The following is a 14,305-nucleotide window of genomic DNA, read 5'->3' as shown; positions in this document are numbered from 1 at the left end:
TCCCAAATGATGGCTGCGGCAGAAGCAATCCCAATGGAAGATCAACGTTGAAGGACTCAAGGACCCAAAAGTGAGACCTCTTTAACGGGTGCCTCAATGAAAAACTGGCAGATTTCAATCAACAACAGTGGGAGAATGTCAGCAGGTCTGCCTTCAAGTCCATCATCATCAGTGACTGTGAAGAGACACTTGGATTCTCTACCAGGAAACATCAACACTGGTTTGACAGGAACGACTGTGAGATCCAAGAGTTGATTGACTCTTAAGCACAAGATCTTTGGGCTTGGCAGAATGACAACAACTCCAAGCAAAAGAAACTGAATCTCCTACAAGCCAAGGCAGAGATCCAAAGGAAGACCCATGATATGAAGAACAAATGCTGGGAAGACAAGGTGAAAGAGATTCACCATCTTGCTGACATTCATGATATGTGCAGTTTCTTCAGTGCCACCAAAGCCATCTGTGGTCTGAGCACTAAGGGACCAACCCCTTTGAGACCTAAAGATGGAGGAGACCTCATCAAAGAAAGGGGAGCCATCAACACCCATTGGAAGGAGTATTTCAAACATCTTTTCAATGGAGACTCTGTTATTGATGAGAGTGTTCTTAACTCCATCCGGCAACACCCAGTCAGAGATGATCTTGGAATCCCTTCAACACTTGATGTGGTGAGGAACACCATCAAACAGATGAAGAATAACAAGGCAGCTGGAGCTGATGGAATCCCTTCAAAATCTTCAAGCGGGGGGAGAGGAGCTCATATCATAGTGCCATGCCCTCATCTTAAGGATTTGAATGATGAGGAAATTCCAGATGACATCAGGGATGCCATGATTGTGACAATCTTCAAGAAAGAAGACAAGTCTGACTGTGGAAATGACAGAGGGATCACACTGATGTCCACCAAAGGAAAGATCACTGCAAGAACCCTCCTGAACTGTCTTCTTCTACTTGCTGAACAGCTCCTCCCAGAATCTCAGTGTGGGTTTAGGACATCAAGAGGCACAACTGACACAATCTTCACAACTTACCAGCTGCAGAAAAAATGCTGGGAACAATATAAACCTCTCTACATGGCCTTTGACCTCACAAAAGCCTTCAACTCTGGAGAATGTTGTGTATTTTCCATACTACAGAAGCCATCTCTCACAGTAGACTGTCATCAATGAAGAAATCCAACATTACTTCAAATGTACAAGTGCAGCCTTCAGACACCTGAAGAAATGGGTGTTCAAAGATGGTGACATCAGATCCAAAACCAAGCTCAGGGTTTATCAAGCAGGTGTGATACCTGCTTTACTGTACAGAGCTGAGACATGGACAATGTACAGGAAACACCTCAAGTTGTTCGAGAAGTACCATCAACATTGCCTGCAGAAGATCCTTTGAATACAGTGGGAAGATAGATGCACTAACACTAGTGTCCTCTTGCAAGCAAACACCACAAGCATTGAGGTGATGATCATCCAACATCAACTTTGCTGGGGTATCCACATCATTTGGATGCCTGACTCCAGATTCTCAAAGCAAATCTTATTCTCCCAGCTCAGTCAAGGCATATACTCAAGAGAAGAGCAGAGAAAGTGCTTCAAGGATGTTCTCAAAGCCAACTTGAAAAAGTACATCAACATCAACTCACGGGACACTATTGCCCAGGATTGCCCCAAATGGAGGAAGAGTCTAGTATAAGGATCTCAGTACTTTGAAACCTTACAACAACAACAAAAAAGTGACAGAAAAGTGGGAGTGAAAGAAACAGCATATCATGGACTGAATCAAGAATCCAGAGCCACCCACCCTGTAGGGAAACACGTGTCCGAATTTCAGCAGAGTCTGTCAACCTGTGGATTAGCCTCCTCAGCCATCTTCAGATTCACAGATAAGACAAACATGGAAGGCAATCAACCTCAACTGCAAGGGATTGCCAAAGTAAAGTATATTACTGTAATGGCAATGATTTGAGATTTTGGCACCAAATTAAATCAACCAAACTGATGGTGCCAGAACACATGAACTAACTTCAGTCAACATGATGAGATCTGGAGACCTGGACCCTAATGCTAAATCGGTCAACCAGGGGCCTCACTGACCCAGTGATGGTGTTAGAAATTCTGCATTAAGTTATCTTGACTCAAAAGGATCCCAAGAACTTGGTGCCAGCTGGCACTGGGATATTAGTATCAGGCTAAGAACAAGAAGATGAATGCTGTTTAACCTGAGTGCAGAACCAGTGAAGTCAGTGCTAGACCTTGAAGTTGCCAGACTTAATCAACTGGGCCTGAAGAGTGTGTGAGGCAGTGGTTCTACTTTTTCTGGTCATCCAGTTGATACCCTTGGCCAAACAAATACCATTTTTTCTTTCATCTGCAACCTGAAGAAACTTCTACTAATTGTAAATCTAGCCAGCTAAAAGTAGCATCTAAATCAATCAAAGGAAAGGGAGAAACCAGTGAAGAAAGTACAGAAAAACTCAAGTGTTTGAACCATTGACAGTCAAATTCCTTTGTTGGTAAAGGAAAGAAAGGAAGGTGAGGCCCCCTGCTCCATGAATCCCCTCTGGGTTTGAATACAGTTTCTATTGCAGCCCTACTGAACATTTGTAGAATCTGCAAAATGTTTGCTTGAAGCTCTGAACATGCATAATGATAAAAAAGAAGTTTCCCTTACTGAAGTGTGATGTGGGACAGTGAAATTGGAGTCACTTCAAATATTATCTTGAGTGCCATGTACACCTGATGATCGTTTTGGGCAGTTCTGCCATTTTTGTTCATGTAGGAATCCTCAGTCTACTGAAATCAATGGAGAGTGTCCTGCTGATTTTGACTGGCTTTGACTAGGCCAAAAATACAGATGGAATATGGGTGAGCACAGTAAATCAATCTTAAAAGATGATTTGGCAAAGGTTTGGCAAAATGACCAGTGATCAACAATGAGTTTATGCAGTTGCTCATTTAGGGCAGATACAAATGTTGGTGGTACTATGGAGCCTGTCATACAGGATGCAGGGCGGTTTGGAGTTTTTGGAGGTACGTAATTGAGAAAAGGGTGGTAACGTATCATAATGATCTAACAAGGCATTCAACCTAGCTTGGAGAAAGAGAGAGGAAAAAGAGAGGGCATGATGGTTGGTACCCCTGGCAAAGGGGAGCCCTGTAGCAGGAGATGAGAGGTCCCAGGATGTGTCTAATTTTTTGTACATGAAAACATTTAACAAATGGTATATTGTTAAAGGAATACCAACCATGTGGTTTGGTTTAAAATTAGACTTGCCAAAGTTGTGATGCTATCCAGAGAAAAGGCAAGGAAATTGTACCTTCTGGTAAGCTGCCTGATAACATGCATGGCATTGTTATGGAGGGAAACAGCAGGGGACCATCGTTACAACTTTCAGCTTGGGTGATATCTATAAGACTTTCACTAACTAAAGTGGAGAAAGAGGAGACTGCTGCTCAGAATAAAGAGGAGCCTTCGTGCTGCTGTGCACTAGCAGCTCCTCTTCTAGTCCCTAACAGGTCTTGATTGGTTGTTCAGAGGGGTCCTCAGGTGGCAGAAGGTAGTGGTACTGCAGCCACTTGCTATGGAACCTGTGGGGAGGAACAGAGATTGGAATGTGTGAGAGGGAGGGGAAGGCTTGTGGTTCATTCCCTCCAGCTTTGTGGGAACGACAGAGACTTCAGGTAAGTGAATGAGGAGGCGTACTGTGGGGGTAGTGACATGGAACACAGCCAGGGTCCCTGCCCTGTTGCTGCCTCCAGCCTGGAGCTTGTGTGAGGCCTCCACCCAGACAGGCCCCCTGGATGGGTTGGCAGTGCCCTGGCCCCCTGTCTGCAGGGGGATTGCCTGAAGGGACCTCTGATGCACAGGGGTAGCATGAAGGCCTGTCCCACATGTGCCCGGATTGAGGCCCAGGAAGGGGCAGGTGAGGGAACTCCAGGCAGAGGACAGCAAGCTGCGGGGGATCAGGGCAATTGAAGATGAGATTGATGGCTACTTACATTCTCTGCAGGACAAGATGCCTGGAGGAGAAACTGAGAAGGAATGCCCTGAAGCAGGTGCTGGTGAGTGGAGGATGGTCACCTCAGGGGCCAGACCTCTCACTGCAGAGATAGCTCCCTTGGTGCAGTTGGGGAACAAATATGAGGCCCTGGCTGCACTGGAGGAATGTGCAGTGGGGGAAAGTGCACTAGAGGGGCCTGCCACCATCACTGAGCAAGTTGAGGGCTGGCCAGGTGAGCAGAAGAGGAGAGGCTGCATTATCGTTGTGGGTGACTCCCTGCTGAGAGGAACAGAGGGACCCATCTGTCATCTGGATCCCACAGTGTGTGAGGTCTGCTGCTTGCCCAGAGCCAGGATCAGGGATGTCACAGCGAGAATTCCTGACCTCATCCAGGTCTCTGACAACTATCCCATGGTCCTCATCCATGTGGGAACAAATGATGTGGCCAGGAGTAATCCAGAATGTATCATGAGTGACTACAGAACTCTGCAGACCAGGCTTAGGAAGACAGGGGCACAGGTGGTCTTCTTGTCAATCCTTCTGGCCAGCGGTCGCAGTAGGCATCATGTCATCTGTGTCAGAGAAGTCAACCCGTGGCTCTGGAGTTGGTGCCATCGTGCAGGTTTTGGCTTCCTGGACCACGATCCACAATTCCATGCAAAGGACCTCCTGGGACATGATGGGCTTCATCTCTCCACAAAACGTAAGAGTCTCTTTTCTTACAGGTTGGCTGACCTCCTACATTGGGCTTTAAACAAAATACGACGGGGGATGGGGAGGCAGGAGATGGAGAGAGTCTAGAACTTACAAACTGTGAGACATGCAGCAGTACACACCAGGTAAGTACCAAGGGGCCCTTTGGGCATCAGAATGGAGGGGCACCAAAGGCACTGTCTGGCAGGCTCAAGTGCCTCTATACTAATGCTAGGAGCATGGGGAACAAACAGGAAGCACTCACACTCCTGCTTGCAGATAATAACTTTGATTTAGTGGGGCTAACAGAAACCTGGTGGGACCCTACCCATGACTGGGCAGTATACATTGAGGGCTATAGGTTGTATAGATGGGACAGAGTAGGGGGGAAAGGGGTGGAGGTTGCTTTCTATGTTAAGGAGCATTATACATCTACCCTAATCAAAATGGGATCAGAAGAGGAGAAAGTTGAGGCATTGTGTGTTGGGATACACGGAGGTCGAGGGGAAAGGGATTTGGTGGTGGGGGTCTGCTACAGACCACCACACCAGGTGGAAAAGCTGGACTTGAAATTCTTGAGGCAGCTTTCAGAGGCCGTTCAGTCTAGGGACATGGTTGTCATGCGAGACCTAACCTACCCTGACATCTGCTGGGAGGAGCAGTCACCCAAATCCAGCCATTCACATAGGTTCTTAACCTGCGTGCAGGACCTAACCTAACGCAGGAGGTATACGGTCCCACTAGTGGGAATGCTTTACTGGACTTGGTGTTGGCTACAAGGGAGGACTTGGTAGGGGACCTGCAGATTCCTGGTCACCTTGGGGACAGTGACCACCAATCAATCAAATTCACCATACGGTGTAGGGTGGGTAAGATAACTAGTAGGGTGGAAGTGCTTGACTTTAGGAAGGCTGACTTCAGTGTGCTCAGGAGTCTAGTCAATAATGCACTGCAGGATCAGAGTATTGGCAAGATGGGAGTCCAGGAAAGGTGGTCATTTCTAAAGGAGGCAATCTTTCAGGTGCAGAGGGAGACTATCCTAGTATGAGACAAAAGGGGGAAAGGAGCCAAAAAACTTCCTTGTCTAAACAGGGAAATCCAGGGAAGCCTAAGGGCAAAAAAAGGAGGCATATAGGTGGTAGAAGCAGGGGGAAGCTACCAAGGAGGAGTATGCCTACTTGGCCTGCACTTGCAGGGAGGCAGTTGGAAAACCCAAAGTAACTACAGAGCTGAGGCTGGCAAAAGAAATTAAAGGCAACAAAAAGTCTTTTTTTAGGTATGTGGGGAGTAAAAGGAAGGTGCAGGGCAGCATAGGACCCCTACTGAACAAGAAGGAGCAATTAATGACAGATAGTGGGGTTCAAGGCTGAGCTATTCAATAAGTTTTTTGCCTCAGTGTTCCTGAACAGGGGTCAAGATAAGTCTCCTAATGAGTTCTTAGATGGGCAGAGGGACACCAGCCCACCAACTGTCGACGCTGACTTGATGCAGAGTCACTTGGATGGAATGGATGTGTTCAAGTCGGCAGGCCTGGATGAGCTGCGTCCGAGAGTACTGAAGAAATTGGCTGGTGTCATAGCAGAACTGCTGGCACGGCTTGTTCGAGCACTTGTGGTGCTCAGGTCAGGTCCCGGAGGACTGGAAAAAGGCCAGTGTGGTCCCTATTTTCAGGAAGGGGAGAAAGGAGGATCTGAGTAATTATAGGCTAGTCAGTCTCACCTCCATCCTTGCACAAAAATATCCAGCACACCTACTGGCTGGGAAGTGACCCTCTCAGCAGCCCAGAAGCAGAAAGGGATCTCAGAGTCACAGTGGACTCCAAGATGAACATGAGTCATCAGAGTGATTAAATCATCAGCAAAGCTAACCGCATTTTATCATGCAGATGCATGACAAATAGATCCAAGGAGGTGATACTTCCCCTCTATGCAGCAATGGTCAGACTGCAGTTGGAGTACTGCATCCAGTTTTGTGCACTGTACTTCAAGAAGAATATTGATAGACTTAAGAGGGTCCAGAGAAGAGCCACTCGTATGGTTAGGGACTTACAGGACAAGCTCTATGAGTTGAGACTGAGGGACCTGGACCTCTTCAGCCTTCGCAAGAGAAAGCTGAGAGGTGATCTTGTGGCCGCCTGCAAATTCATTAGGGGGATGCAGCAAGGAATCAGAGATGCTCTGTTCACCAGGGTGCCCCTTGGGTTAACAAGGAGCAATGGTCACAAACTAACAGAGCAGATTTAAGCTAGGAAAAACTTCTTCATGGTAAGGGTGGCCAAAATTTGGAATGGGCTTCCAAGCAAGGTGGTGCTCTCCCTACCTTGTGGATCTTTAAGAGAAGGCTGTATAGACATCTGGTTGTCGGGTCATCTAACCCCAGCACTCTTTCCTGCCTAGGCAGGGGATTGGATTTGATGATCTGTTGAGGTCCCTTCTGACCCTAGCATCTATGAATCTATAAATGCTTAGTAGAGTATGGAGTATGCAGGCAAATGAGAGGTGTAAGGTAACTGCATTGGTGCCTGTAAGTGCATATCCTTAAACAGTTTTACACACTATAGCCCTTGCACATGCAACTAAGCCAACTAAGTATGGAAGTAAGGGTTAAGGACCTGGCCAAAACCTTGCATTTGGGCTGTGCATGGTGGCAGGCTGCCTAGCAGTGATGCTGATACAATATTATACCAATGTTGCATTCCTTAATTAAAAGAGCTCATATTTACTTTCTCTTAGTACAGAAAAATCTATTTAAAATAGTTTTTAGAGTAGACTAAATTTTAGGCCTCTTAATATTAATACTTCTGTCTCACATTTAGAATTTCAGCTGTCTAATCAACACTAATAAGTGTTACTGTAGCTTTTAAATAATAAAAGTATTTTCAGAATTACTATGGGGAAAATTATTGGATAGGATTTGCTACTCAGCAGTGAACAGCTATTTGCATGTCAGTTGATATAAACATATTTTAATCCAAATCAGTTTGGAAATCTAAAATGGTTTTGCTTGGATTTAGGAAAATAAAATCCTTTAGATTAGTAAGTGAATGTTACATCCTCTAAATACACTGAATTCTACATACACCAGCTAGAGACTAGCTAGGTCTGATTGTCTTCTCAGGATGGAAAGAAGGAACACAATGAAAGCGTATACTTACCGAACACTGCAGTTTAAATGGTTTTGTATTACTAGTGAAAGAAGCACACGTTATAGGGTCTGGGTGGCTGCCTTCATTCCACTGTGCCAGTATACTGTCATAATAAACAGACACATCAGCCATTGACAGTGCTTCTTTAACAGCTCTTTCAATTGCATTGTTGTTAAGGCAAGTAACATTTGAGCTAAGTGGAAGTTGTATGAGGTGTATGCGAGAACCATTAATTCCAAGAGATAAGAGGGTTTCTACTGTGGTGTAAGTGTCAATTGTATTCCCATAGACAATGACATTCCCTAAAAAAAAAGGAGAAAAAAAAATCTAAGATACACAATGAAAACCTTATTAGTGTAACTCAGATAATAATACAGAATTGCTCTCTTTGACCCTCTTATTTCTCTGATGCTATGAAGCAAACAATGTTACCTAGCAACAGTAGCTAAGATAATTTAGTAAAGAATCTGTACAAAACATCCCACAAAGTAGGGAAGTACTTAACACAGAAGAATGATATTAATTATGACCCCAGAATTTGAAACTATTTTGAATAAAAAAACTCTAGAATAAAGCCCTCTTTTATTTTGTTCCTTTCTGCCCCAGAATTATTTAGGGTGCCTTCTTAGGGAAACAGGATCAGAAGTAGGGCATTTGCTTACAAGAGAAACATAATTTAAAAAAAACATAATTAAACATAATTAAAAAAAAGTTATAAAGTTCATGTAGAAATGAGGCCAGAGCCTCTTCTTGAATTAAGAGCTGCAGGAAAGGATTCTGGAAAAGAAAATCTCCCCTCATAGAGATTTCCTCACAGTTTCATCCATTAGTGAGTGTTAAGGTCCATCTCACCCACTCCACAAAAAATAAACCCATCCAAAACCCAGAAAAAAGCTTTGCAGTGAGGACAAGAACCTAGGACTTGCCTCAGTTAGGTACCTACCTCTCTTGGTGTTCTAGATCTTGAATGAGAACAGATACCTTTCTTCCCCACACGTGGGCACTGTGAATTGCCTTTTGTAGGTACATAACTTGCCCCATTGACTGCTTAGTGGATAGTAGGTACTTAACCCTAGTTTGGAACACCTCCTGGGGCAAAGGGTTGACTTTTTTTAGGAATGCTGAAACTTATGTGGCACCTATGAGACTGATCATGGAAATTTACCTGTAAAAAAGTGAGGCACCTAGGGTGCCTGTAGGCACATGGAGAGGCTGCTCCAATGTGCTGTAATTACAGCATATCAGAGCAGACTTCGTTAATAAAGTCTGCTGGAGCATGCTAATTTGTGCATTCCAGCAGCCTTTGCGTTTCATGTATCAGCATCCCCATGCTTCAAAATGGCAGCAGGGGCACTTTAACTAAAGCTCATCAAACAAGCTTTAGTTAAGGTATCCAGGTTGTAGTCATATTGGTCCTGAGGCAAAAGGAATCAAAATTCGTGGAAGAGGTGCTATCTTTTCATTAGATCTACTAGATATTTTCAAACAAATTATTTATTTGCAAGCTTTTGGGCACATTCACCCTTCATTTCATTTCTACCTAGGAGAACTTTTACAATCTCTGCTCTCTTCTATGCCTGATGAAGGGTGTGTGCCTGAAAGCCTGCAAATAAATAATTTGTTTGCAAATATCTAGCTGGTCTAATAAAAGATATCACCTCTTCTGTGAGTTCTGAAGCTTTAGTTACAGCACCCCCACTGCCATTTTGAAGTGTGGGGATGTTGATACGTGAAATGCTGTGGGCACTTTATTAGCATCCCGCCCCGAGCATGTGCAAGAATGCTTCTAGGTAGTTTAAGTACCTCCTGGTTGTGTGACAACTGAGATGGGGTTTTGAGGATCACCTAAGTCTCTTTGCAGAACCAGCTCTTGATCTCTTGCCACCTCTTTGGCAGCACAGCTCCACTGAACCTATCTTAACAGATGGACTCCCATGCAACAGAGGATCCTGGAAGTGGGGTAGGGTTATGGGAATGGGAACATGCAAAGCAGGGCACACACAGCTTGAGGCTGTAACTTTTCCTGGTAAAGTCTGCAGAGCTGGTAGGAGGAGGATGTGTGTACCCTTGTCTGTCCCTTCTTTGTGCAGTCCTAGAGCAAAGGATTCTGGGGAACATAATGAAGGTCCTGCCTGGAATGGAATAGTGGGAATAGTTGGCCAGAGGTTCCAGGCCCTCCCTGCACACACAGAACCGGCCTGTGATCAGATAACCAACAAAATGTATAGGGAGGAATGTACTTCAAGGCAGACCAAAGCGTTGAAACAGTTCAGGCATTCCAATATGGAATATACATCTAGAATCTGTAGTGAAGATGAAGCTGGCTTTACTGAATTTACAGAGCAATGAAGAAGAGAGTTTGGGTCCACAACTTTATATCTGATAAAACTAGTCTGATCTTGATTTTGTAAGTTTTTTGGGGGGGGGGTGTTTTGTTTTTTGTATTTCAACATGCAAGGGGTTCTCTCTTTTTGCCCTGGTTACTGTGCTTACATTTCACTCAGAAAATATTTAAATGTGTGAGATGAAAAACATGAACAACTAAAGAGGATGGCTGAAAAAGGGAATGAGCAATTCTCATTGTGGCATAATACACAAACATTTTCATTCTGACTTTCAGGCCTGAAAGTCTCAGCAATCCAGAGTATAGCAATTAGGCAGGACAATCTTCTTCAGAGGAAAGGTCAGCTGCTATATTATATGTTGGCATTTCTGCATGTGTAAAATCAGAATTAAGCCCTGTATTTCTCAAGGGAAATTAATATCCTGTTTTATATAGTAACATTAAATGCAAATACATTAGATTAAGAAAAACAATGTTCCTTTACTGACCCTGTGTAAATCAACAATTTATGGTTTATGCTTATTGCAATATTAGAGAGTTTAGATTACAGTGATATTACTGTAGAAACTACACATATTCATTATAGATTAAAATTATGCCCATTAGATGGACAGGCAGCAATTCCTCAAGATGCTTTTATTATTTAACTGCATGAAAATGTATTTCTGTAAACATAATAATATTCACTGGAAAAAACAGAAGCCATAAATAAAGACCATTACAGTAGCTTTATCATTTAATATTTGATGCCCACGTTCCACAGCAGAATGCTCTCATTCATTTTCTGTAAGTAGAAACACAAGATTCCTATGACCCTAGCATGACCTGAATCCTTTCAGCTTGCAAAAAATAAAGTAAAAAACCTGTACTTGGTAGAGCAATAGTCACTCTGGTTGTTAATTCATGCACCGGAATTTTAACGCTACAGTATTTCTACAAACATGCTTTTAATAAAGCAGTAAACTCTGTTTAGGTAAAGAGAAAAATAATTGATCCATTTTGGGCCATTAAAGCAGTTTTGTTCTTTACTCCTATCCTGTTTTGTTCTGTTTTTTTTTACTTTCATGGAAAGCAGAGAGGTAATAGGAGATGAATTTCAATTAGTTTCAATTAGATGTATAATATGTTACAGTGCATTAGGTGGCTGGATTTTATCAGAGGAACCTTAGCACCAGCTCTGCAGCTGATTCTAATCCTGCTGGGGGGAGCTTCACTGGCAGAATGTGTTTCTGGGGCCTTGGCATAGAGGTGCAGGCTGTATGCAGCTCCAACCCTGGACCTGGTCCCTGGGCTAAGTACAGACAGTCAAAAAGGCCAAGGCAGAACCAATTCAATCTAGGCAGCTTCTTCTAAGACGCATAAGTTTAACCAATAACCAACTGAACTGACATTCAGTTTTCAATTGGGAAAGGCAGGAGAAGGCCTGCACTGACCCAGGCCAGTAGGCATGGGGTGCTAGAGCACATCTCCCAGCCTGCTGACCATTGCCAGTGTCCCCAACTGGCTCCCCAGTACATGCCCCCAAACCCCTGCTGTCCTCCCCACAGGGGGTCAAGGTCTAGGAGCTGGTCCACCTTGGGGGAGCCTCAGGAAGTTTCCCCCTGCCTGGGTTCCCCAATCCAGACCGCCCAGGGGAGCTGAGGGAATCCTGCTCCATTCCTGGCTGCTGATCCCCGCCACAGGAGGGAGGGAGGGAGAAGTCCTGCCAGCCCAGTGCCTGTGGATACAGCCCAGAATGGGGGCCCTGCGCAGCCCCAGGGAGCTGAGGGGAATTCTTCCCCTTAGCTGCTGCAAGTCTAAGGTAACCTCAGGGAGTAGAGGGAAATTCTTCAACTCCCCTGCAACTAGCCTCAGACTCATGGCAGCTAAAGCAAAACCAACTATGCAGGAGCAGGAGAATTTCCCTCCATTTGGTTTATGTGTATCTTTTATTTCTAGCCCTGGAGCTCCCAAAGTGGGTGGGACTGGGCAAGGGGTGAGCAGGGCTAAATCAGACAGGAGATGTGTTGGCTTACTGTGGTCCCAGCTCAGCAGGGAGTTCTGCTGCTGGGTCTCTTGCAAGAGATTAAAATTGCCTGAAGAGGGGAAGAGCACTCAGAGAGAAACTGTGGTGCCATCATTTGCCCATCCCCTGGTGGGCCACTTCCTCAGTGCACTTCACACAAAAGACATACATACCACACTCAATCCTGCTTTATTTAAAATAGGGACAAAATGGCTATTGATATTGATTGGTAGACATTTGGGCATGGTGTTTAGCAGAGAAAAGAAAAGCACTTTAATCCTAACTTGTAATACAATGTTGCAAATAACATTAAATAGACCAGCCCAAATAGGTTACACCTTCAAAAACAAACTTCAGGCAGCAAGTGAAGATTTCCAGTCATTCCAAAGAAGGACCATCTCTACAGCTTAACGATTAACATTGCCCATGTTTTAATACAGATGGAATTTAATTTGTAAGTGTCACATCAATACCTCAACAATTCTCATTAGCCACTTTCTTGTTTGGAGGAGGGCGGTGAAAGGGTATTTTTCATTATCTTATTCAAAATTTCACTTACCCTTTATTTGGCATGTATTTATAACCCAACATATTAGTAAGCATATGATCATGATTCATAATAATCATAACTGATGTTCCCAATTTGTAATGATCTCATCAACAGGTTTAAACACAGGTTAAGAGGACTGAGATAATTCTCTCATGGAGTATTCCGCTCCATGTCCACCTGGAAACAAAGAGCCTCCTGGCTAACTTCTAGGTAGAACTTAAGCCTTCTTTTCTGAATGATAGGCAGAGTAAAGAGTGAGCTCATTCTGACTGTAAACTAGAGCCTGTTGGCCACTGGATTATGCTGAACCTCCTTGTGGCTCTTGCTAGGCTCAGATACGAGTCATTGCCTAGTTCAGGGGTGGGAAAAATATGGCCCATGGGCTCGCTTCAGCCCACCAAATGATTCTATCCAGCCTGCGGCTGCTCCTTTGAAGAACAGTATCCGGCCTGTGGCTCCCCTGGCTTTCAGTTCCTCTTGCCTTTCTCCCTTCCCGATGCTGTAGCCAGCTGCAGAAGCAGCAGACACTCCCCTCCCCAGCCCACCCTGTCCTGCCCTGCAGCCCCCAGTGTACACTCCAAGGCAGGGGCACTGAGCTCCCAGCCAGGCTTCTGTCTGGTGAGGCTGTCTGTGTGCAGCTCTGACCCTGCAGCTGTTCACAGACTAGACAGTCCAGCCCTCAGCAAGTCAAAGCTTAGGAAAGGTTCTCCTCGCTAGCAGAGGAGAGCATGCAGGGGGAAGAGGGCCAGAAGCCATGCATTTTCCAGGCATTGCCTGGTACTAACATGGTACTGTGCTGTATTCCCCGCTCTGCTTCGGGCCATGCCAAGTGGACACAGCTGAAGTGGCTGACATGGCTCCTGCTCAACCCTGGTGCGGCTCCTGCCTGCCTGAGTCCCTGGCACATGGCCAGGCCAGGCCAGTGCCATCCTGTGTTCCTATGTGCTGCCTTGGATGACGTGGATGCAGCTGGCACAGCTCCTTCCCAACCCAGCTGTGTGCTGGGGACTTATGGAAGGGGAGAGGATACAGGGAGAAGGGAGCCAGGAGCTGCAGGTTATCCGGGCCCAGCCAGGCCAATATACTGTCCTGTGTTACCCTCTTCTCCCTGTACCCCTCTCCCACCCCAAGCCCCCAGCACACAGCCAGGTCAGGCAGGAACCACTCCAGCTATGCCCACATGGCCCAAGGTGGCACAAGGGAACACAGGCACTGCCTTGGCTTGACTGCCAGGGACTTGGGGCAGAGGAAGGGGCACAGGGAGAAAGGGGAGAACAAAGGTTCGGTTCCCCTAATATGTGGGTGGGCAATAATTTAGGCTAGAGGACCACTTAGGGTGTTTTGGTGAGCTGTTGCAGGGAGGGGGGTGTTGATGCAGCCTACAACAGCTCACCAAAACTCCCTAAGTGGCCCTCCAACCCAAATAACTGCTCACCCCTGGCCTAGATGATACAGAGCTAGAAAGAGACCATGTAAGAGAGAGCCTGAGATGAGGAACAGATGTTATATTTGTCCCTGAATAAGTTATGCCTATGTTTGTCCCAAAACAAAAATATCCTGGGTTTGGTTTG

At 45.3% G+C, this 14,305-nt stretch overlaps 1 protein-coding gene across 2 annotated transcripts in view; it reads right to left on the bottom strand.

The window, feature by feature from the left end:
- CFAP61 (cilia and flagella associated protein 61) overlaps window positions 1–14,305 on the bottom strand; it is a 208,535-nt gene that overhangs the window by 52,151 nt on the left and 142,079 nt on the right. For both annotated transcript variants that reach the window (XM_019544070.1, XM_019544071.1), the window contains one exon: window positions 7,845–8,137. In XM_019544070.1, the coding sequence (XP_019399615.1) occupies window positions 7,845–8,137 (293 nt within the window). The remainder of the gene's footprint in view (window positions 1–7,844; window positions 8,138–14,305) is intronic.

The sequence above is a fragment of the Crocodylus porosus genome, unplaced genomic scaffold (assembly GCF_001723895.1).
Source record: "Crocodylus porosus isolate Cpor-Errol unplaced genomic scaffold, CroPor_comp1, whole genome shotgun sequence".
Lineage (NCBI taxonomy): Eukaryota > Metazoa > Chordata > Crocodylia > Crocodylidae > Crocodylus > Crocodylus porosus.
Note: the sequence above shows the minus strand (reverse complement) of the source record. Positions and strands in the feature narration are given on the sequence as shown.